The sequence below is a fragment of the Pleurodeles waltl genome, chromosome 3_1, assembly GCF_031143425.1.
Source record: "Pleurodeles waltl isolate 20211129_DDA chromosome 3_1, aPleWal1.hap1.20221129, whole genome shotgun sequence".
Classification (NCBI taxonomy): Eukaryota; Metazoa; Chordata; class Amphibia; order Caudata; family Salamandridae; genus Pleurodeles; species Pleurodeles waltl.
In genome coordinates, this window is record NC_090440.1 from 1,477,884,261 (window position 1) to 1,477,910,673 (window position 26,413).

Consider the following 26,413-nt stretch of genomic DNA (forward strand, 5'->3'; position numbering starts at 1 on the left):
ATTTTATTTGTATATTTCATATTTCACTTAACTTCAAATATGCTATAATATACTTCAATTTTAATGATCATTTGATTTTGTCTTTGCATTCTTCCGTGGGGTTTGGGGGGGGGGTCACTCTGACTTGTTGCTCTGCATTGGTGTGTAGGTAGTTGGGGGGGGTGGGGAGGTGGGTGTGTCACGTATGTGTGTGCCCGTAACCTTTTCTCCTCCCCCCTCCCCTGTGTCGTAGGTGCAGTACTCACCGTTGTCGTCTGCGCCGGCGTTTGTGCTCCTGGTAGAGGAGCAGGTAGACAATGGCTGGTAGGATGTTTAATTCGGGTTCCATGCTGTCCAGATTCCTCGTGGAGTGTGTAGAGGTGAGCGTTTTTACCGTTCGTAGTCTGTTTCCGCCGTGTTTTTATCGGCGGGGCTCCCGCCCCGGAAAAGGTGGCGGATTGGTGAGTTGTGATAGGGTGGGCGGTACATTGTCTGCCGCCTGCCTGTTGGCGGTGACCGCTGCACTGTTTGTTTGTCCCACCGTGGCGGTCGGAGTGTTAATGTGGCGGTCTCTGTTGGCGGTTCCCGCCAGGGTCAGAATTCCATTTTTTTTACCGCCTGCCTGTTGGCGGGTTGGCCGCCGCTTTAACACCGACCGCCAGGGTTGGAATGACCCCCATAATATTGAGCTACTGCAGGGTTACACTATAATTGGAAATAAAGTGCTCATTACAGTCCATAGTAAAAATGAATGCTACTCTGAAACCATTCTGTTAAGGAGTGCAATTCAAAATATATGTAGTTGCACTGGGGAGGGTGGTCATTATAATGATTATTTAAAGAGGTGTTCTGCAGAACACTTGCATGTACTATGTTGACTTGTCCCACATATTTGACAATAGTAACTATGGGGCCTAATCACAAAGGCACATCTGCACGTGTAAGTTTACTGCTACCATTTCTTAAAAGTAAAGACATGCATATTTCCCCCTCACAGGGTAGATCCAAATTTACTAGTGTTGCAATTGCCAAAAAAGGAGCAGTAGTAAGTTTGTTGCCTATTGCAAATGCAAAAGAGTGGCCTGTCTATCAAATGCTTGGTCCACCCACCTCTTTTACAATTGGGTGGAAAATTATTATTCTATTGAGTGACGTTTTCACCTCAAAACTACACTATTCTGCTCTATTCCATTATGACTTTCAAAACAGATGTTGAAGGAAGGAAGAGTGAGTTAATTGGGTTTCGGTTTGGATTGTCCTTTCTCATCTACTCCACACCACTAGAAGTTAAAACTCCCCAACTAATTAGACAATAAACAATGCTCTGTAGCTTTTTGACCTACTATCAAACTTCACTTTGCCTGTTTTCACAAGATATGAACATTCTATTCCACATAGTTTTCCCTGGGTTACAGTGCACTTTTTTCATCTTCAGATATCTAACTTTAATAGCACAGTCACTTTCAGTGCACACCTGTAATGAATGTGGTTTATTATTTGGTATGGTTGTGCAACCTTACTGTGCAATAAAGCCACAATTCCATATCAGGTCAAGTCAACTTTGTTTGAAAAACTTTAGCTCAGTCCTGGGTAGCTCTGCCTCAAACCAGTAAGGCATTATCAAAGGAACACATGTAAAGCTTAAAAAAGCATCAAAACATTTGAATAAGAAGAACACGCAGATGTAACTGACATAAGATGCACTGTTTCAAAAGAAAGGACTCAATTCCACCAGTTAGGACACAGGGTATTTTCAGTCACTACATGCATTAGTCGTACAGGAACTGTATCACTCACTCACCATTGGGTGACATGCTTCATCATTGGGCCAGTGAGTGCATGTGAGAGCGGCTAGGAAAACTGCTCAAACTGGCAAAAGGTGCCTGAGAAAACGATCTTTAATACAACCTGGCACCACTGCCAATGTTAAAAACAAAAAAAAATAAGGACATACTAACAGAATAGAATTAATAAAACAAGTTGCGTTTTTATTGTTACATAGGTACCACAACAACAAAAATCGACAGAAGGGTTCTGAGGATATGAAAATTTCAAAGCAACAATAAATCATAGTGATATCACAAAGCTCACAGTTTAGGGTGAGCCAGGACAAGTGACTTGAAAACGACCATAAAGCAACTCTCATGTGGATAAACACTTACAGGGAGGCAGTCACAGAGACTAAGAGGTCCAGTTGAACAATTGCCTTGCATTTAAAGCAGCCTTCAGTGTAGTTCCAGAGTCTATGGGCAAACCGCAATAAGTAAGACTGATGCAAGGAATGCAAGATGCTGAAGATGTTCAAGGATGCTGAGAATGCTAAGTCGGTGTTAAGGGTTAGTGGCCATCAATCATCCACAAACATGGTGGGGAGACTTTGGCCTCAGTGGCCAATGTCCCTCAAAGGCTGGGTGAGGGCCAGCCAAAACCCAGTTGCCAGCAGTCTACTGGTCTCCGGTTTCAGAGAAATCAGGGGTGAGAGACTTCATTTTTTAAAGGTCTACAGCTGTTCACACATTAAGGGCCTCATTATGACTATGACGGTCTTTTTGAAAGACCTCTGCGGTGGCGGCTGCCAAAAGACCGCCACGTTGAATGTAATCTGACCGCTGTATTGAGTCACACTGTGAAGACTGCTAAAAGACAGCCAAAAACCTGAAATCCCCAGGACCCTGGAGAGCGGGAAAGAGGCGGCCCCCCACCCCAGGCACCACCGGCCACCAGCCACCAGATTATGAGCCACAAATCACCACAGTTGTTCTTCCTTGGCAGAAAACCTTTGGCGGTGCGAACCGCTGAGGTCAAAACTCACATCATGCAGAACATCACACCACATTCGATCATTTGAATGCCCCACACCTGACACACATCCACACACTCGACACACATACTCACTGCACTATGTAACACATCCCTACACAACCCACAATCCTTTGCAACAAAAATGCATCCAGATACCTAGAGAGTAGGAGAAAATAATTGAAATAGCACCTTCACGCAATAGGCACACATACATCTCTCACTCAGCACCCCCCACATCGACAGAACACATCACAAGCACACCCAAATCGTGACAACCGTAACGCCCTCACAATGCAGCATCCACACCTCACCAATTACCCAACACTTCACCCTTACACTCACAACACTCCCACACACTGGCAACACAAACACTACCATGTCTCCACAAAAAACCCACATTTCACTGATGATGAGTGTAGGGTCATGGTGGAAATTGTCAGGGTAGAGCCACCACTGTTTGGAGCATAGGTCCAACAAACATCGCTTGCCAGGGTGGCAAAGGATAATAGACAGGGTCAACTCAGTAGGCAGCCATCCATGCACAAGGGACAACATCAGGAAGAGGTGGAATGACCTATGGGGGAAGGTGAGTTCCCTAGCACCATACCACCAGTTAGCCATGCACAAGACTGGCAGTGGACCCCCACGTTCCCCCCACAGTTCACATCATGGGAGGAGAAGGTCATAGACATACTGTTTCCTTAGGGCCTGAATGGGATACCTGGAGGACTGGAGTCTGGTAAGTAACCACAACAGACATGTCACACAACTGTATTGACCTGCATGCTTCCTCACCACCCAAATACTCCCTAATTAACTAAATGTCCCACTACACCTCCCACCTAATCACCTAATTCCCCTCTCCTGCATGCCACCACTCCACCCAGCCCAACTGTCCCCCAGCCCTTCGCAATGGCACGTTAACTGCTGGAAAATCAAATCACTACAACTTCCAGAATGCACCCAATATGTTGAAAACCTGGCATGTGCACAGCACATCACATTTCATGCACCCCTCCCTCTGTAGCTAAGGACCCTCCCTGCAAACGTGAACATCCACCCAGACCTCCGGCTGGAGCGGATGCCAAGATCAAACCCACTGCCGGGAAGTGAACTTGGCGGGGTCTTGGCATTGTTCTCTGTCTTTGTCCTGGATCTCAGGGACCGTTTGCTGGGTGGTTCTCAATCTGCAGGGGTTGGGGTGCTGGTGTCGTGGTCCTGTGATGGTGCCTCCGGTCCACTAGCGCCGGCTGAGGTGGTGTGCAGTTCATCATCGAGGCTAGTGTCAGGGGCCCCTTGTTGTGCCACAGTGTCCCTCCTGATGTTCACAAGGTCCTTCGGCACCCCTACAATGGAGGCCAGGGTGGTGTTAATGGACTTCAAGTCTTCCCTGATCCCCAAATACTGTTCCTCCTACAGCCGGTGGGTCTCCTGAAACTTGACCAGTAATGTTGCCATTGTCTCCTGGGAATGATGGTACGCTCCCATGATGTTGGAGAGGGCCTCGTGGAGAGTGGGTTCCCTGGGTCTGTCCTCCCCATGTCGCACAGCAGTCCTCCCAGTTCCCCTGTATTCCTGTTCCTCTGTCCCCTGAACCGTGTGCCCACTACCACAGTCCGCAGGTCCCTGACATTCTTGGGTTTGTGGGTTTGCCTGGGTTCCCTGTAGTGGTGGACACACTGCTGCTTGACATGTCCTGGGGACAGAGGTATGGGCCCGCTGGGTGGGTGCTGTGCTGGTGTTTCCTGAGGGGGGAGACTCTGTGGTGGCATGTGCCAGAGTGTGGGGAACCGACTGTCCAGAGGTCTCAGATGGGCCGGGCTGGTCATCTAGATCCAGTTGGACAGAGCTGCTGTCATCACTGTGAGCCTCTTCTGTGGGGGGGTGGACAAGTCTGGAACCTCCTGTCAGGTGACATTGGGTAGGGGTCCTGCAGAGGTGTAAAGGCATGATTATTGCATCTGTGTGTGCCATTGTGTGCAATGGGTGAGTGACCCTGTACCGCAGTGTTTACATTCTTGTCTAGGACCTTGTGTGATATTTGGTTTGGGGATCTGTGTGGGTATGTGTAGTGTCCATGCTTTGGTGTTGCATGCAGGGATTGGTGTTGGGATGGGTGGTTTGTGATAGTGGGACATATGTGAGGTGTTGGAGTGATGGGGGTGAGGGTGAGGGTGGGGTTATGTGATAGCATGCAGGTAGGGTGCGGGATGTAATAGTTAAGATTTGACTTACCAGAGTCCATTCCTCCAACTACTCCTGCGAGGCTCTCAGAATGCAGTATAGTCAAGACCTGCTCCTCCCATGTTGTTAGTTGTGGGGGAGGAGGTGGGGGTCCGCTGCCAGTCCTCTGAACTCCAATCTGATGTCTTAAGGCCATGGAATGCACCTTCCCCGTAGGTCATTCCACCTCTTCCTGATGTCATCCTGTGTTCTTGGATGCTGTCACACTGCATTGACCCTGTCGACGATTCTGCGCCATAGCTCCATCTTCCTAGCAATGGAGGTGTGCTGCACCCGTGATCCGAATAGCTGTGGCTCTACCCGGATGATTTCCTCCACCAGGACCCTGAGCTCCTCCTCATAGAAGCTGGGGTGTCTTTGCGGTGCCATGGGGTGGTGTGGGTGATGTGTGAGGTGGTGTGTGTTGTGATGTGTGAGGGGATGTGTTTGTGTGTGTTGTGTGAGGTGCGTGGATGTTGTGTGAGTGATGGTGTTGTGTGCCTGTGGATGCTAGTTTGTTGATGGTGGTGTCTCTCTCTGTGCTTCATTCTAAATTTTTGTCGTAGGGGTTTGTGGGTGATGTGGGTGTGTGTTTTATATTGTATTGGGTGTGTGGGAGTGGTGTGTGTATGTGTATCTGGTGTGTGTATTTTGAATTGTCCAATGTGGTTGTGTTTTGTAAATGTGTGTGTATTATCAGCGCGGCAGTGTGTATCACCAATGGAATACCACGGTTGAAAGACCGCTGCATGGATTTGTGGGTCATGATAGTGTAGTGTGGGCGTATTCCTGTTGGAGTGCGTGGAGGTTTTGTTATTGTCAGTTTATCACTGACCTTTGGTGTGACGGACTTGTGTGGGTGTCTAGATTTTGGCGGATTCCGAGCTGTGGGTCGTAATAGCTGTAGCGGAATTACGCCACTGCAACGGTGTGTTGGCGGTCTTCTGCACGGCGGTAAGCGGGATTTACCGCCAATGTTGTAATGAGGGCCAATATGTCCTCTCTTACATCCTGAGAAAGAAATTGGAGCTAAATCCATGTGAAGTTTTATTGAAATACCCTTTGCAAACCATGTGAAAAGTGGACTGAGGTTAGGTCTACTGAATTTGTGGGATTCAGGTTTACAAAATGGAGTAGAAAGTTACTTTGTAGCATATTCATCCACTCTACACAAGTGAAATATATAACTACTTCATCTGAAAAAGTGGAAACAGTGGCTTAAGTTCTAGAAACGTTTGTGCACTAGTCCCTTAGACTTTGGAACAGGACTAAATACTGCTTTTATGATGAGGTAATTGTTTAACTGGGCATTTTTGGTCCCTGTGACTGGCTTTTTGTCAGAGGTGGTCCCCACAAGAGTGGCCTTACACCATGGCTAGAACAATTGTTTCTGTATTCAAATTTGACTCTCAGTTGGGAACAAAGCAGATTCAGGCCTGGATAAATATCTATCAATCTGAGCGCCTCCCCATGGTGAGTTATGGGACTGACATTTGGGGGTATAGACAGGTTACTGAGCTACAGATTATTGAAAACAGATTTATGAGGCATGGACTTTCCCTGCCTCAATCTACACTCTCCTATACCTTTAAGAAGAACTAGTGATAGGATTTATTTCTGACCTAGCCCTACGCCCTCTGCTCAGATGGATCTCAATATGGCTAAATACAGAGCTGATTTTGAACCAGGCGTTCATGTCAGATGGTACAATTTAGATAAAGCCTATATTATACCATGGCTTAGCTATAGCAAAACAACATTGTCCAAATTAGCCCACCACAGTTTGTGGGGATCTATTTTGGATCAAAAGACATTTTCTAGCTGTTACTCAGGCCAATAGAGAAAGGAAGGAGTTGTGCAAACACTGTGCTCGCACCAATGTTATTGTGAGGATGTGTGACTTTTGAGCCGCATCTTATATTTGTGCACAATCCCCATCACTGGTTCCTCTTAACAAGATTCAGACGTAGGGCCTGATTTAGAACTTGGTGGATGGGTTATTCCATGTTTGTGCCCTGTCGAAATAGCAAAATATGATAACACAGTCACCATCAAGCGCACCACTGCACACAATAACATTTAAAACACAGTTCAATTACTTGTACAAGAGTGTACTTCTGGTTCACTCTCTTCTCTTTCTTTCTCATTTGTTATAGTTTCATTAGCTTTACCTTGTTTTTCATACATTCCAACAACTTTATTTTTTTTCCAACTTTAATTATCAAAATGTAGTTAAACGAATCCCTACGTTGCAATTCTACTGGCAAGGAAAAAACACCTTAACCTGCAGAGAATATTTTGCATTAAATTTACAGTAATCCCCCCCAATGTACGCCAGTTTCCTTGTTACTGAAGTAAGATCTGGTTACAAGTCTCTCATTACTTTACAATTTCACCAATAATAATGTTACCTAGAGAGGGCTCTAGATATTACAATTGACAGTCTTCTTGTTCTACTAATGACTTTAAACAAATAGCAACAAGCACCATACTCCCTCTGTCCCAATCACAATTGACAAAAATGAGTTATTTGTCACCACACCTACTGGACTACCTCACTAATAGCAACCAATCATGAACCTAGAACTCTCAAAGGCTTTTTTTTCTCTTCAAGCATATTCTTCCAGAACACTTCTTATTTTGATGCAGGCTCCTTCTTTTTGTTGCACCAGGATAAAAGTGGCAATGGTCTACCCAATGTGTCCAAAGATTGAGAAATCCCTGAAGCATGTCATTAAAGTAATTTTGGCATTTCTCCAAAAAGTCATCTTGGGCTCTATATACTGTGATAACATCTACTTTGATATGCCTGGTATCCATCAGAATGGAAGGTTTGCATTTTACAGAAGAAACAACATAAAAGGAGCGTACCCAGTTCTACCTGTATAACACACTAGTAACACAACTGTTGTTGTCAGAGCCATGCATTCTCACTATTATGCACCTTATTTTGAAATATTTTTTATACATTTTTGGTGGCACGTTTCCCTCAGCACCAGCTAAATACCCATTGTGACTTTTTATGAGGAAACCCCCTTCTTGTTACTGGAGGAATTCTGCAGTACCAATCCTACACCAAAAGAAAATACTTACCCCCTCCCCAGAGGACAGGGTGGAAGGTGGCTAAGGCAGAGACAGCAGGCCGATCAGGAAGGGAAAACAGGAGGAGCAGTGGTAGGACAGCAGAGCATGGATGGTAAGAGGAACAGTGCAAGGGAACGCACACAGTGAATAGTGGGTTCTGGAAAGAGACTAGAGGGCATGGACAGCAAACCTACCAAGGAGGGCTGATCGAAGGGTCAGTTGTAGCACAATGGAAAATGGAGAACAGGAAGGAGAGATAAAGGGTACACTCAAACAGAACACAGGCAGTGGGGAAGGGGCTAGGTGTAGAATGCTGACTAGGGAGCTAAGTGACATGGGGAGTGGCAGCACAACAAACCACTGAGTGCAGGAGGGAGGTGGCTGGGTTGTGACCACAGAGTATGGAGGTAAGGTTGATAAGGGCAATAGCCGCAAGCTGGTGAGTGATGGCATTGGGAGTGACAGCAGAATCTGATCACAAAGGGCAGGAGGAATGGGGCAGGAGCACACACAGTATGATGGACAAGGGAGGGGATCGGGGCAGGGGCAGAAAGCTTCCCTTTGAGAGCAGAGGGGCAGTGGCAACACAACAAACCATGGAAGATAGGTGGGTGGAGGAAGGGGCATGTACATATTGAATGAAATGCACTGGGAGGAGGGGCTAGGCAGAGGGAACAGACTGACCACAGAGAGCAGAATGGCATGTGTAGGGGCAGCAATATAAACACAGTGGGTAGGCAGGAGGGCACAGAGGTATGTGCTTAGAGAATGGAGGGAAGGAGCATCAACCTGACCACAGAGGCTGTCATGGGCAGGGCCAGCACCATAGTCCACGGAGGCAAGGAGGAGGAGGTCACTGGCATGCACATGGAGAAGGGAGACAGGCTCACAATCTGATGTTGGATGACATGGTGGAAGGGGTAGGAGTATGCACATGGTAAAGAGAGAGCAAGGAAGGGTGCAGCACCCTACTACACGCATCCATATGCTGTTCAAAGTTTGGACCATGCCTGCACTCAGACCCTGATGCATGTGGTCAGCCCACACGGTTAGGCAACCCCAAGGCTGTGAGCCCAACCACATGCTCTTTATGACCTATTCCCCTGTGGGCAGCCAATCCACTGCTGCAAATGACCTTTGGCACTGTACAGCAGATGGTAAGTCACAAGGCCTGGCCTCTGGCCACGTTCTTCATTCCACCTCCTGCTCTATGTGGCCAACATTGCACAGTGGGGGGTTAGATGTAAGGTTTGATCTCTGGCCAGGCCCTGTTTCCATCGCCCACAGACACCAATCCCCAACATCCACACTAATCTCTTTAGTTATTTATTTAATTATTTGCATACTGTGGTAGTCCTGTGGTTACGAAGGTCAAGCGTCACCCCCTTGGTACCAAGGGACCATGTAAGTTTCTCAGAGCCTCACAGTGGGGCTGTGTTGGGTCCCATCGGTGTACACAGTATAAGTAACATCAACATTTTTTCATCAATGTTTATCATGAGTTAGGGGATCATTGTATTCCTACTCATCCCCCTAATACTACAAGGCCTCTTACGGCAGCCCCAAAATATCACTCTGTGTTGTTCCTAACCAAGTAGACCTCTCAGTACTATGGGACCTGTACTCATCCCGCAGTACTAAAAAGTCAAACACGAGAAATAGCTCTGCACTGTGTAATATATATATATATATATATATATATATATATATATATATATATATATATATATTTGTGTGTCAGAGTTTCCATTGCAAAGCTGTTTGTTGGTTTGATAATACGCTGAAGCGGAGCTTCCCATGTGGATTGGTGTTTAAGTGTATTCCTCCTGCTGCACCTTAAAGCCTGGGACTTTCAAATATTTTCAATGATTTCTGTCTGAGGAAACAACAAAAGACTAGGACCTACCTGCAAGTTGGTCATTGAAGATGACTCAGCAGTGGGCCTGAGTGCTTCACAGCTCTCTCTACATTCATCTCCGCAGCAGCAAATCCAGTTCAGTGAGACCTCTCGATGCAGGTATCCAGCTTCATGGAGTCCTCTTTTCTTGCAACCCTTCCCCACTGAGGAAATCCAACCGCTACATAAACTTCTAAGTCTAAAGGTAGAAATCTTCGCTAGGCCAATGTTGAGCACCATGTCATCGATGACAACTATGACCATCTCAGCTTGAGATCTTGACTTTTCGTGCTTATAAGTTTTGACCGCCTTCGCTGATAGCTTCACCTATACTTTGTCCAGCGGCTCACCATCTTCAATGACCTCACCTTCAGATCCAGCCTGCTGTCTTGCACTGTCTTGCACTGTATCCGACCTGTGTTCCATCGCAGTAGGCATTGACTTGTGACTTTGACCCATTTTGTGTGACCAGATAACCACAGTTGACGCTTTGAACTTTTTGAAGCTTTTTTAATTACAATTTAAAAATGTATTTCTTGAGATCTACTCGTTAGATTTTTGAAATGTTGGTATCACTTTATTGACAATAATATTCTTTGTTGGTTTGATTTTTTCTTCTGTTGCGTTTTCACTTTATTATTGTTTAAGTATGCCAGAAATAGTTTGCACTTTGTCTTTAAGTTAAGCCTGACTGATTTGTGCCAAGTTAATAGAGGGTTAGCACAGGTTTATTTAGTGTCTTTTGAGGTTTACCTTGAGAAGGATTGTGATTATTATTTGAAATGTCTGAAACAGAGGTGACTTTTTAGTAGAGGTTTGTATCATCAGCATATTAGTGAATCTTGATGCTGCTATCTGTCAATAGAGCATTGAATAGCTTTATCTAAATTTTCCCGATGACAGGAGAGGGTATGGAACCATGGGGGACTCACGATGTGATAGGGATCTTTTTTTAATCAAGCGGTACCCATGTGAACAAAGTGATGTCAGTTGGTAAGTTAGGAAGCGATCCAGTGAAGAACATTACTCGAGAATCCCATTCGAGACTCCAGGGTGTTTATAAAGGTGGCATGTTTGACTTTGTCGAAGGTAGCTAAGAGGTCAGGCATTATAAGGAGACAGGAGTCTTCATCTGTGGTCAAGAGGGCATCATATATTATGTGTAAGGTAAAGCTCTCTGTGCTGCAGCGTGATCTGAAGCCAGGCTGGTCATCGTGCAGGAGGTGCTTAACATTGATGCGATCTTGAAGTACACATAGACTACCTTATCAATGATATTGCCAGTTAATGGTAGGTGGGTGATGAGCCGGTAGTTAGCAAGGTCCGCAGAGTCTAGAGTGCGTTTCTTTAGGAGTAGGAGGGCCTGGTATTCATGAGAGTTTCTGGAAAGATGTTTCAAGTGAGGGAGGCATTTTAGTCCTGTTGGCCTTTGCTGGTCCCCCTCTCAGTTTTGTGGCATAATAAATTGGGTCCATCAAACCAAAGAACACTTTTTGATCTTTTGTCCTGCAGGGTTTGTGAACGTAAATAAGGCTCTAGGAACCCACAGCAAAAAATAAAAAAAAGTACAGAGACAAATACCTTCATAAAGGAGGATAGGTTGCAGGGATGAGGTGCAGGCCCAAGCCAAGCTCCACTGTGCATGATTGAAAGGCATGAACAAGCAATTGGCTTCCTGTTGGTGATTAGTTGTGAGCAGTGATTGATAGCTACCAATTACAAGTTGGGCACAGGACTTGGAGAGGGGTCAGGTCTGTTTGCCTACCCAGGGCACTAAGCTGAAGGCTGGATGCATTGGGAGAAGGAACCCCCCCGGGTGGTTATAAACAGACCTTGTGGCACATCACAGAAGAGGTTGGCCAATCGGGTTAGATTGGAAGAAGGACATGGTCATTAAACTTGTGAGCTTGAAAACGTCTTCATTTCATTAATCATGTTTCAATATTTCATGCAGCATTCTCGTCTGATGAAAGACTTTTCTCCATGTTAGTATTCGTGAATTGGGCCAAATTTACAAATTCTGTTGCTAGGAAAAAACTCAGAGAGAAGAGACATCGTAATAATTGGATGTAAGCACCACAGGGTGATTAATATGAACACAGTGGCAAGTATATAGGGGCATATTAATACTCTGCGTTGAATTTGCGTCATTTTAGTGCAAATTCAGTGCAAACTTAACTCCATATTTGTATTTTGAAGCTAAACCTGTGTAGTGTTAAAATATAGGAGTTAACATCATTTTTTGGATGTGTGAAACCACCTTGCATCAATGAGATGCAAGGTAGGTGTTTCCGTCCCAAAAAAGAGTCAAAGGCCCGTATTTATACTTTTTTAATGCCGCATTTGCAGAATTTTTTTATGCAAAAAAACGGTGCAAACTGGCAAAATATAATTGTATTTTGTAAGTTTGTGCCGCTTTTGCATCAAAAAATGACGCATATGCAGTGCTAAAAAAGTATAAATATGGGCCTAAACTCCTAACGCCTTATTTATTCTCCTGTGCAAAAAAGGTGCACGGATGGGAAGCGGGCCTAAATAATGGTGCTAAGACTTCTTAGACTCTAACTACGTGTGGGTGTATTGTACTGGGAGAAAACTAGGCGCTCTGGGTAGCGAGGTGAATATCAACGAAGAATGTCGAATCTCGAAATGGTGCACTCTTGAAAGACCACACCCAAAAGGTCTTGATAGATGCTAAAAGCACTATTGCAAATATAAAGTACAAGAGGCACTCATTATAACATGAAACATAATAGTACTCATGAGTCAGTATACATAGGCAATGTTTTGTCATATATTTCTGAAAATTAATAGGATTATTTCCAACATAATCCCCAATTACAGTATCACTGTCCAAATCCAAATAGTAGAATTAATTGATCTGTTGTTGCTGGGGTTCGCGTAACTAGTTAGCATGGAGGAGTCTCGTTCGTTATCGGAATTAACCAGACAAATCGCTCCACCAACTAAGAACGGCCATGCACCACCACCCACAGAATCGAGAAAGAGCTATCAATCTGTCAATCCTTTCCGTGTCCGGGCCGGGTGAGCTTTCCCGTGTTGCCTTCTTAGCCCCATTATTTAAAGTCTGGGTCAGAGCAGGCGTTAGGGGACCTGTGGACCTAATTCCATGGTCAAACACAATGGAATGGGCCCCAGGTGCCAATCCCAAGCCCCAGCAACACCCCCACCCACACCAGAGGATGTGGGACCCCATCCCAGGTAAGTAGGGTAAGTATAGGTAAGTACTTTTTTTTATGTTATAAGTGCCACTGTGGGCCCTGAAATGCCTCCCCCTTCATGGCACTGGGTGCAATGGCCATGCCCAGGGGACACTGGTCCCCTTGGCTGGCCATTGGGGTGCTACGAATGACTCCTGTCTTTTAGAAGACATGAGTCATGTGGTATGGATGGTTTTGCATCAGGAAGTGATGCTAGGCTGGTTAACAGCATTTTTTGCCTCTAGCCAGCCTACCATAATTTTTTAAGGTAAAACCCCTTCCCATGTACCGCCACCCCCACCCGGCTAACCTCATTTTTCCTCATGCTAGCCCAACGTTAGCGTTAGCTTGCGGGATTCCATTAATTTGGTGCCCCGCTGGTGCTTTGGAATGACACAAGCCAGCACTATATTTTTTGCCACAAAACTGTGTTTGCGCAGGTTTGCGGAAAAACGCATAAATATGGGTCATAGTTTGTACAAAAATATGTTTTTTTTTTATTATTTATGAATATTCAGGTGCCATTTTGTAATCAGAAACAGGGAATGTTTTGTTGCATGCTTTGTTTTTTTGTGAGTTTTCAAAGTTCATGAATTATCAAATTTAATTAAATGTTCACATTTTTAATTTTTTTTTTTTTTAAAAGGTATCAGCATTGGGGGTATGTTCAATGTCTAAAAGGATACATGAATAATTTGCTTATGATTTGGCCTGTGACTTGCCTCTAATCCAAATACAGTTTTTCATGGGCATGAGGGTGCATAGCCTGGCAGCGGGACACGCTGTACGTACAAACTCTAGAACGCATGCAGTGTATCTTGAGTGTACCTTAAGTGAGATTGGCTATATCTCTCCATTACCAATTTGATGACCCAGACAAAATAATTTACATATTGTCTGCCACTTGCCTACATTGATAGTCAGTATAGCCCTGCTTCCTAAGGATTCAAGCTACATTTGGGGTAACATTATTATCTTAGTAGGAAACACTAAAGTGCCCCACACCATACAGGGCCCTGTTAAGTATTCTCAGTAAGATAGCGTGAGGGTTCATCACATTGATTTAATAGTGGCCTGGACGTGTGTAGAGTATACTTGATATGTTTAGGAAGACAATTCACCAGTATCCACGGATCCACGGTCAAGTTGATAGTGTACAAAACATTGGAACCCCCCAAGCAGCCAATGAGTTCTTTAGCTCTGTTGAAGAGGTTAACAACGGTCACAGTGACAGTAGAGTCCTCAAAATCCAACACAATACCGGAGTTCTCTGATAGTTGCTATTAGACCCAAAGATCCACTGGGCTGAGTTAGTGACACATGAGAAAGCTCACATATCTCATCAAGTCAAGAAGTGTCTCAAACAAAATCTAACTATCTCTTAATAGAATACAAGAATCTAAAGCTAATAATACATCCACACCTTAGATGAGGCACAGCTAGATGACAGAAACACTGCTGTCTTGTGGATGTTTCTCTCCTGAGGGGGCAGCTTGGAGATAATTCACAAATGCTCCTCTCATTAGAAGAAACATTGTTAGGACTGGGGTAGTCACGTTCTATTCCAGTGGAGCACATTCCCACTCTCCCCCCAGCGGTCGTACGCCCCCAATGTCTAGCATTCTGTCCACTCCCCTGGGCAATTCGACAAAAACCGTCTGCTGGTAGATGCCCTGAGTTCGTAACAAAATCACTTACCCTGCTGCCCTGGGATGGGGCAAATAGCTGGAAAGCTATATGTAAAAGCATCAGTGGTTTACCTGACTCTCCTGCTAGTCCACATAGGTCACATCCTTTACACTAGAGAGGTAATGAAAGGACATATTCTCCATGACCTGAGGCATTGAGGTGTAAAGGAAGCTGAACAGTAAGTCTTCAAAATTATAACAAACTACGAAAATGTACAATGCCTTGTTTGGCAAAAAGCTCCTGTCAGCAGTTCATGAGTAGAAAAAACACATGAGGCAATGCTAGACTACCGGGAAACAATATGCACACGTTAACCTTATAACATGAATAAACATACAGCAATCCCAGCTTGAACATTGAGAGCTGCACCTGATTCACATTGCACTGACTCATTGTAGTGGCAGCCTGGTAGCACCTTACACTTCACTGCTTACACTGGCAGCCTGGTAGCACCTTACACTTCACGACTTATACACTTGATATAGATACAGTGATACAAACAGCTACTAAAATGATATCTACAGCCCTGAATATAGCTCAATCATTCATCACATTATATTCGAGGCTGACTACCTCCCAACTTCTCACAATGGCTAGCGAAATTGAAACGTGTTTGCCACCCTGAATATTGCTATCACTATCGAAATGACGCGATGTGAAGATTAGAGAACATATAGGGAAAGTATAAATTCATCTGTACTTTGGCTTGTTTTAGACTAGTGATCGGAACTCTTCTGCCAGAGAAGAAGGAAGGGGGAGTGCTAATATTATGTTAAAATCAGTAGAAGTCATTCGTTACATAAATTAATTTATTTCAGCTTAAGTGATAATACAGATTCGTCCTCAGATTTTCCATCTATTACTTCGACAATCAATGGAAAGTTATGATCTATTTTGTGCATTTACCAAACAGTTAACAAAAAAGAGGGCAAACAATTCAGAAGAAGTGTATTCCTTTTAAAACAAGTATATGGGCTGGCCCTGTCGAGCTGGTCTCAGACCCGAGCATAGTAAAATAAAATAAGAAAGGGGTCAAACTAAAATATCAGGTGAAACTCAGGAGCAGATGGGATTCTTCACAGTTATGTTCGATAAGACTGCCTTTACAGTGGCACAAGTAGACGGAGTGGAATGAATCACGAATGAGGTGAATGTATTCTTGGACGCGAATCCACTCTGCAAGAGTTTGATGTAACGTTAATTTCTAAGAAAACTACTTTTGACAATAGCACTTCAATAAAAAGTCTGTTTGGCTTTTGCTGGCTGTGAATGAATAGCTGTGCAGATTGAGACAAAGGGTATTGAGGAGTAAATTCGCCTTTCCACAGTGATGGGTATTTTCTGCAATTACTGTCATTTCAAGTGTATGTAAACAGTAGGCTATTCACTTGGAAAATTGTATAGTCAGATATCGGAACTCAAATGAAGACGTCTTATTCTGTAAGGTGTTAGTACTTGAAACTGCATTTGATTGCTACCCTAATTACACGATTTTGCGTGTTGTATGGAGAATAGCTTCATGCTATGAAACGTTTCTCAGTTATAACAGTTAGACATCTTTTTTTACGGTGACAACAAATTTGTCCTATAAAACTCAACCAATTAATCATGTTTATGATAAATGGTGTCTATTGTATTTCAGTGCTCTGTCGTGCAACGATAGATTGTTCAGGCTCCTTCTCCTGGTATTGCCCATTTGTTTGATTAAATCTAATTTTAATTAAAGTCTTTTAAATCAAACTCACTTGAACTTTAAGGAAGGGAGTTGCATTCTGCTACAATTACATAAGCAATTGTGAATGTTTCCTATGTAATAATTAATTTCGGGTTTCTTATTTGTCTTTTTATATAGGTGTCCAGATTCCCTGAGGCCTGAAACTGTCCGCCCATGTCTACTTCCCTGTAAAAAAGATTGTGTTGTTACACTTTTCAGTGAATGGACATCTTGCCCAACTACTTGTCAAAAAGGTAAAATTATTTTAAAGTTAGTTGAGACTTTGTCAAACTAAATGCCAGTAAAGTAAAATTACTTTAAAGTAATTTGACTTGCGTCTATATTAAGATGTCACTAGGAATGCAGCCATTTTACAGTTTATTTACAATCAAAGCAAAGTGGTGCAGAAAATGTGTAAAACTGCACTCATATTTCACATTCTTATGTTTCACTAACTTTCCATGCATGCATTAACTTTGAAGCAAGAGGTTCAATCTAATAGAGATTTCGTTTTTTCTTGACACATTTGGCCAGATGTACGGACATTTCAATTTGTGAGTCTCTAATTACAATTTGTTGCACATCTCAATAAGAGACTCACAAAATTAAGTGTACAACTGTGTCTCAGGCACATTTAGCGTTTCACAGTGGGGTTGCAAATGACCTATCACATCAGTTTTCAGGAGGTATGTAGCAATGTGCAACCCCATTGGGAATGGCCACACTCATAGGGATGGTGGCCTGCTGGGGACACCAGACCACCATGTCTGTGACTGCTTTTTAAATAAAGCTTTTATTTTGTACTGCAGCTCATTTTCCTTAAAGGAAAATGGGATGCATTACAAATAAAAAATGCTAATTTATTTTCATTTTTTCAGAGTAAGCAGTGGTCCGTGCTCTGAAAAAATGTTGGCACCCCCATTCACAAAGGGGAAGGGATTCCTCAGGGACCCCTTCCCATTTGGAAATGGGTTTCCACCAACTTGAAGTTGGTGGTAACTGCGATTGTTTTGCAACCACATTCATGATCGTAAAAGAGTCATACATGCCATTGTGACTCGCTATTTGGAAGGGAAGCCCTTTGCACAACTCTTCCAAATAGCGACTCGCAGAACTATTTTGCGATTCGGTAAATAGATTACCAAATTGCAAAATAGAATTGGTACATAATAAAATGCTATTTTCAGTTTGCAAACCGCCTGATTCTACAAATCATGCTATTTGCGAGCAGAAAATAGGTAATTACATCTGGCACTTTATGCCTAGAATACAAAGGCAAAATTGTTCTGGGAAAAGTCACCACAACATGGTAAATACTCGCACAAATCATTACACAAACACCTACTGCGAAGGTTATTTCTTATTCCAAGTATGACAGCTCTGAATAATATAAGAATTTTGCAAACAGGAAATATCAAACTCTGCAGTATTGGTATTTCCATGGGAAAAATTCCAAACCAATAAAACTGACACATGTGTAATGGGTGTCTATGTGTAGGCAATCACTATGCATGTTGGGCTTATTCATAATTTGACCCAATAAGTCATATATTAAAAGCTAATTCAGCAGCACAGTTCTAATTTCATATTTCAAAAGTTTGTCTGTTAGATGTAGGGCCTGATTTAGATATTGGCGGACGAGTTACTCGATCACAACGGTGTTGGATATCTTGTTGCCAAAATCGAAATCCCATAGTATATAGTGGGATATAGTTTTTTTTCAGACGGGATATCCATTACTGTTGTGGCGGAGTTACTTGTCCATCAATATCTAAATCATGCCCCTAGTGTTCACAGTCCTATCATTGTGAAAAATACATATTGATGAACATAAATAGATTGCTTTGTGTTTACTTCTACATATTGAGGTTTATATTCATGAAAGGTAGTTTTGGGACTCCTAGGGCATGAGTCATGGAAATATGTGAACTTTTACCTCTTTTTATGTCTGTGCTTACGTTACCCATTTTGAGGGTTTTCATTAAACTTACATTCTTAAATAGCTTTAACCCAAAACTATCTCAAATAACTGAACTTAGCTTATGGAATTATCTGTGTAATTTATTTTTATAGCTTCAAGTTTGTGTGTTTCATGTAAACATACACCATAATAAGATGTGGAAATTCAACATTTTTAGAAATTTAAACACCTTATCTTCTGTCACTTAATATATTTTTCTGCAACATAATTTCTTCCTCCTGTGAAAATTGAAGTGCTTCTCCTTTGCACACTGTCTTCTTCTGTACCTTGTACTTGTAACATAAGTTTACAGTTAACTGTAGGAAACAATCTTTAATGTATTTGTTAGAAATTGGGTCTCTAGTTGGCAGAGGTATACAACCTTGTCCAAGCAGGGACCACAATCCTAGTCAGGGTAAGTCACCACACAACCTAAATTATCCTGTGCTCACCTTCTGGTAGGTTGGCAAAGAGCAGGTAGGCTTAACTAAGAAGGTAATGTGTAAAGTATTTGTGCAAGAAATCATACACGAAGACAGTGAAAACACCACTAAAGTACTCTACACCAGTTTAGAAAAATAGATAATATTTAAGTGAATCAAATAAGACCAAAACGACAAAATTCAATCTGCACAAGTCAAGATATTACTTTTTAAAGGTTTAAATGAGTCTCACTCCTTAAGAATCAGTGATTGTATCCTTGTAATACAGAGTACTTGGGATGCGCACAAAAATGAGGAAGAGATGCGGTGAAAAATAGGGCGATGCGTCAGATTTTCCAGCACAAAACAGACGATGCATCATTTACATTCACACAGCAAGGTGATGTAGGGATAGTTTGATGCCTCAGGGCGATGCGTTGAAAATCCTTGATGCTCTGGAAAGAAGGAGTAGGTGCCACATTGATCGGTTGGTGATGTAGTGGTTTTTCAACCACGAGACAGACGCTGCATCAGTTTTTGCAGGAGTTGTGTCGATTTTCCAATGTATAGGAATTTCCTTCTCTTTGGTGAAGGTATTGTGGCCCTGAGACTTCAAAACAGGAGGCAAGCTCAATCCAAATCCTTGAGAGCACTTGTAGTTAAGACACAGTCCTTCCAACAGGGTCAGGGGCCAAAAGGCAGCAGGGTAGCAAGTGGGGCAGCATTCCTTCCAGCAAAGCAGTCCAGATGAATCCTTTGGGCAGCCAGGCAGTCCCTCTGACAGACCCCAGTTGTAGATCCAGAAGTGTCTGATTTGGTGGGATCAAATATCCAGTATATACTCCCAAAAATACCTTTGAAGTAGGGGAAACTTCAAAGAGTGGTTTTGTAGTGCACATGGTCCCCTTTCAACCCAGCCCTGTCTGCCAGGATACCTGTGAGGGGTTATCAGTCCTTCTTGTGAGGTCAGGCCACTGGCCTTTGAAGTGTACGTGAGAGCCCTTCCACCCTTCCTGCACAGGAAGACTAATTCAGTATGCAGACAAATGCAGATGTGGCTGATAGTCCTGTGTTTATGGCTGCCTGGGTGGAATGCACAAGGGGAGCTGTCAACCAGCACAGCCTAGACATGGATTGAAGACAGGCTGTAAGGTACAGAAGGCAGTGAAATGCCCACTTTCCAAAAGTGGTGTTTCTAAAATTTTAATATTAAATCCAACTTCACCAATAAGCAGAATTTGCTACTATCATTCTGGTCGTACTAAACATGACAGTGCTACTCCTTTCAAATCAGAATCTGCCACTTAAAAGTGTATAAGGGCATTTCTAATGCTGGACTATGAGAAGAGGAGGCATGGAATTTGTGAGTTCTTCACTTTTAGGACATGTAAGAACACATATGTGCATGCTGACCCCTTACTTACATAACACACTGCCATATGGGTTACCAAGTGCCTACCTTAGGGGTGACTTATATGTAGAAAAAATGGAGCTTTAAGGCTTGGCAAGTAGTTTTAAATGCAAAGTGAAAGTGGCACTGAAAATGCACACACATACCATGCAATGGCAGGCCTGAGACATGGTTAAGGGGCTACTTATGTGGGTGGCACAATCAGTGCTGCAGGCCCACTAGTAGCATTTAAAGACAGGCCCTGGGCACATCAAGTGCACTTTACTAGGGACTTACAGGTAAATTAAGGGATAGAGCACATGCACTTTAGCACTAGTCAGCAGTGGTGAAGTGCACAGAGTCCTAAAACCAACAGAAACCGGGTCAGAAAAATGGAAGAAGGCAGGCCAAAAGTTGGGGGATGACCACCCTAAATCTTTCAGGTCTAACAGTATTATTTAAAACATCACACTTGACTGGGTCAGAACATTTTGTAGAATTCCCCTACTCACTTTCTTGACAAATTAGGGTGACAAGTAGTGAAACCTACTAAGAAATGTGTGTGCTTACATGATCAAGATGTATCTATGTCAGACAAGATTCATTCATTCATTAACACAGGTTTTTACATTCAAGAATATGATGTAATTTACAAAAGCTTAGGAAACTCTGTTTTGATGTAAGTCCTAAGAAGATTTTCTTTCTGAATCAGAGCCCTAAGCCTCAAAGAACCAAATAGAAGTCAGCTGAATTGAAAGCACAATGGCAGTGACCTAATTTGTAAATTAAGACAAACCATTTACCCCGGTAGGCCAAAGTGCCTTGCCATGTTATACTGAAATGGGATGCCTGCAAAGCTGTTCATTAGTTCAGTAATCGCTTAGAATGTGTTTGCTCAGATTTGATTTGTAAGTTGGAGCCAAACTGTAAACTTATGCAAATCCACTTTGCATTCTGTCATGATGTTCTTCGGTGATCCATTTACTTAAGTACGCCTGCTTAACTCTAGCAGTTCTTTATTTTTTTTCTTTCAGAGCCCTGCAACGCCTTCACGCTCTTCATGCTTTAAAATAATTATTTGTTTTCCGATGAATTCTTTCCCCTGAAGTCTAAAAGAATTCATCCCATCTATTTGCCCAAAATGGCCTGCCCATCCCTAGATTAAATGAGACTGTCAACAGAGGCAAGTCACTTATTGTGCATACACAAAGAGAATTTGGCAACTTCTAGCACATCTGATATTAGGAGACTGTCATTTTGATGTCTTGCCAACAGCTGACATTTTTTTAATAGTTCTCTTTGGTTTTCAAGCAACAACATGGGTTGAGATCAACCTTTCTTTTTAAAAAAACCTCATTCAGTTCGTACCAGACCACAATCATCTGTCCTCCAACATAGTCATCCTAACTCGGGCCATGCCAAAATGCAATTCTTATGTTAATTAGAGGATTTCGGAATTGTGTCCTAGATAATTGAATAAACTTCCTATACTGATACAGCAGAAACTATTTTGAAATTCTGCAGATTAGTTAATTGCAAGTTGGTTATGGGTTACACTTCCCTTTGCAAGTTCTACTCTTTATTCATCCTTTGCCTTGGCCCAAGTTAATCTGTTATGTGCACAATATCCAAACATGTATTAAAAATATAACTATCAGAAGGAGGAGCAGCCCATCCAATTGAATTACAAAGTAGGCTATGACAAAATATCCAAGTGTTATAAACAACAACAGATATAGTGGAGATCCTATTGAAAGTTCTGTTGTTCTGTTCTGTAGCAGAATAATAACACTGCTGTGGTGAGGAGGTATGCACTCTTCTCAGTAAAAAACAATAATGAAGGGTTGGGGTCAGACAACTGTCATCAAAAAGTAAAACAAACTTTATTAGCTCTTCCCAAAGAGCAAATAGATGAAAATGTATGTAATTCCTGGAGATATAATGCTACTGTTGAACACAGATGTAAATTAGCATTATTAAGATAATAATCATTTATGATGCACAAAATCAGTATTTAGTTGACCCTGGTTTAGTACTCCTGTGAAGAAGGTGAATGCTAAGAATACTTGTTTATGAAGGTTCCAAGCCAAGGCCAGTTATCTTTAATAATAATAACATTCTAAATCGAGAATGTATTCCTGCAAGTCATTGGTCATCTCACTAGCTATATGGATAAACAGCTTGCAACTAACAGCCTCATTTAAATTGCCTACTGCTAGCTCATTCATTAGCTGTGTGCAGTAATTGTGGGCCAGAAGCAGAGAATAATGTGCAGAGGTGTGTCATTTTATAGCTGGTCTACAAATTGCATGCAGCATGCATGCTGTAAATTACTAATGGGCTACTGTAATCGAGCAGGAATATGGTTAACTCCTGTAATCCAATACAGGGCCTGATTACAAGTTAGGGCATTATTTACCACCCCTGACAAATAATGATACCTCAGGGTATGGTATGTATAGGGTGAGGTAAATAACACCTATTGCAAGTTCAGGGGGAATAACACACAGATGTTGGTGCTTAACGCATTAAAATCTGTATGATACAATAAATACCAAATATTTTCTCCTGTTAATTTTAAATGTTTAGTTATTTACTGCATCCGATAATTATCAAATGTGTTAAATACCTTCAAACTCCTGTTTATGCATATTGACACATGCATAAACAGGAGTTTATAAAATTGGGTGGGAATAATACGAGGAAGTCATAATCAGGTCCACAGTGTCCAGATCATGCTTTGAAAGCATCACAATGCTACTGCTGTACAGGAGTGACATTTCAATTCTTGCTTGTTGCTTCTAAAACAGTAAAAAATAACTGAGGTCCTGTAAAAAGGGTAGCACGATAACAAATGAAGAACATGCACCTGTTCCATCTAGAAAAGGATTGTATGGAAGATTGACAACAGAAAATCAGTTTCATTTAAAGAAGAACTGCTGGTCTTAGTCATGTAGTTGAACGAGTTTGGGCACTGTTTTGAGAACCCTGATTCCCAAGACGGGGCCTGAGACACGCTATTGGTGAAAATCAGAACAAACTAAACGGCCTTGTCACTTTCCTGTGTAGCACCGAGATTTAAAATTGTGATATTACCTCATAAATAGGGGTAGTGCTACAGCTAATGTGCTAATTACTGAAGATCAAATGAATGAGCTTAATTAATATTCGAGTAGTAAAATAAGCTCTAAAAAGGAGCCATATGGTACTGGTTGTGTCAATGTTTTCCTGTAAGTTGATCTGCTTAGCTGTCCAGATTTGACTATACATTGCTTGTGTCTGGCTCAATATATCCACACTTTCCTAAATTGGAGCAGCGTTGGTCAATCCTGATGGATGCAGGTATGTTTTTCCTGATCCAAGTGCTCAGAAAAAAAAGCCTGAAGCCTGTTTTTAATTTTTTATACTTTTTAGTTTCTGGTCCGATTTTGTGTCTTGACTAAGTATGGACTGAAAAATGCCTGATGGTGAGTTGGCCTGAAAAGAAAAGGGGGGGTATTATTCATAAATGACTTTGTGCAGCTATTTGTGAAAATGATGTGGACAGGCAGGGAGAGGCAATTGAGATCCATCAGGATAGGGTTAATGTGATTCCAATTTCTGGGCCCTCGATGAAACATGGTGCAATGTGTAGGGTGCCTTCAACGGAGACTTCTTTCGAGCATAAGAGGCTAGAAAGCAGGACTTTACAACCATCTGGTTGCAGGAGTATGAGGGCTTGAATAGCAGTTCTAACGTCTCCTTCTGGAAGAAAATGTTTTTCTCTCTTTGGAAGAGAGAGCTGGTACCAAACAGTCTTCATTTTTGTTTGGCAGCATGTTCCTTGAGAGTGAGTTTGGTGTCCAAGGTGAAGCCAAGATACTTGGCATTCAGTGAAAAATGGGACACAAGGAAATCAAGGTTCATGTTATTGAGCCAGGTGTTTTCTATTTCTTGCTTGATGATCTTGAGATGCAGGTAGGTGCTGAAAATCCAAGTCTGAATGAGTAGAATGCATTGTTTGAGGCATTGGATATCTTGAGTGGAGGAAAATCGTGCATAATATTTTAAGATGAAAGACTGTTTAATTTTGACTTGTTTCAAGTATTTCTATTAATGCGACCCTACTCTTCATGAAACGCGGGGGTATGCACAGAATGCATTTACAAATATTGGTTGTAAACTATGCTCACATTTTAATGTATTCATTTATTTGTACTGCAAATAAATACATGGAAATTGAATATCCAGTGTTGTTCAATTATATTTTATAACGGAAACACAAAACCAAACATTTCTGAAACAGATTAGCATTAGTTTGGTAAATAACATACATTTACCATGAAACAGAGCAGCGCACTACTGAATAATGGTAACTAAGCACAACTGTGTTTGAGCACTGGTTGTATGTTCCTGGACATTATACTGTTTTGCTCATATTGATACGAGCAATAATAGTCATAAAAGAAGTTAGACAACATTGAAATCAACAGTCTTTGACTGACTTTAATTTGACCATAGTTAAAAAATCATGTAAATAATATGCAAGTATACCAATTCTCAAATATTCATGACTGCCCGGAAAAGTGGACAGATGACTCATAAGCATGACAGCAATGCAGGAGAGAAACCAGAACCATATCTGCCTTCGACACCCACCAATTAGAATTAGCCACCCACACCCCACCACTGAAATGACAACATCGCCTATCCTTGCCGCTGAAGCTTTTTATCACTCCCATTCTGAAGACAACATTTAGAAGATGTCCAACAATTATGATAGCAATTAAGAAGGTAGAGTGTTACAGAGGACACAGTAGAAACTGATACTCAGTATAAGGTAGCTCACCCAAGTAGCCTTGTGCTCAGTTCACTTTACTCTGGTAAAACAATTGCCATTTTGATTGTCTCAATGCATTACAGTTGTATTGCATAATAATGGAGAGTAGATTCATCCCATTGAATGTGTGATTATTTCCTTAATAACATTTACAGTTATTAACAAAAGGAGCCCAGGGTATCAGTGCTCCTATTTGTTGTTCAGCACCATGTAGTGGATAATGAACAGACTTGGAGTATAAAAGAGGTTTATCTGCACAATATTGCAGTTAGTATCGATATTGAAAGCTGTTCATATAAGCCTAAGGTTGTTCCCTAGTAGTAATAAAGTGGTAATAAATGGTTAATATCACAAAGACAAAATATTATCTGTGTAAAGAGACCTCGGCATCCAATATCCAAGAATCATGCCATTCCCTTTCCTTCTGATCATTCCTATCCATATCGAGGCAACACCACAGTTTCAGAAAAAAAACCCGTACAATTGCACCAGCTGAATAATCAGAACCCCAAAGTATAATTGAAGACAGCAATTATTGTGCCATTTTACGGTTTAGATTTTGGAATGGTTCCCATTAGATATTTTCCAGATGGCTGATTGTAAAATTCTAACTGTATGGGATTAACTTTAAGATTCTCATTATTTAGATTGAGATAATGAATTATGCAAGATTCATATGGGATACTGCAGGATTAGGTGGTTATACAGTTCTAAGGGGGGGTTTTCAAGTTTGATATTACTTTAATGGGATTGAAGAAGTGGTACAACCTTCTTAGGGGTATTGCTGTATATTTTCAAAAATAATGTAATTATAACTAAAATGGAAAATGGGGCACTAGTGTGGAGTCCACAAATTCTGTTTACAGTTAACAAGAAAGTATGCAAGAGCGGTGCATCCCGGCTCTAACCACGTTTACTGATGCGGTAGAACAACTCTTGGATAAAACTCATGACACTTCTATGCTGGATGGGGAAATGATGTACACATTACTATTTACAGATAGCACCTTGTTGATTTTGAAGACCACAAAGGGGCTTAAAACGTTCCAAACACGTTTTTACTTTTGCGAGAAACTGGTCTTTTTTATATATAAATGAAGCAAAACTAAAATGAATGGTCTTTAACCTTCTTAGGTTCTTTTGCCACACCATCTAATTGAAGGGTAATATTCAAGGGGTCTATGATTATGACTGTTTTGACATCCGATTGGTA

At 42.0% G+C, this 26,413-nt stretch overlaps 1 protein-coding gene across 1 annotated transcript in view; it reads left to right on the top strand.

Moving 5' to 3' along the window:
- THSD7B (thrombospondin type 1 domain containing 7B) overlaps positions 1-26,413 on the top strand; it is a 2,268,639-nt gene that overhangs the window by 1,310,113 nt on the left and 932,113 nt on the right. Inside the window, exon 11 of the mRNA XM_069225078.1 lies at positions 16,748-16,863. Within this exon, the coding sequence (XP_069081179.1) occupies positions 16,748-16,863 (116 nt within the window). The remainder of the gene's footprint in view (positions 1-16,747; positions 16,864-26,413) is intronic.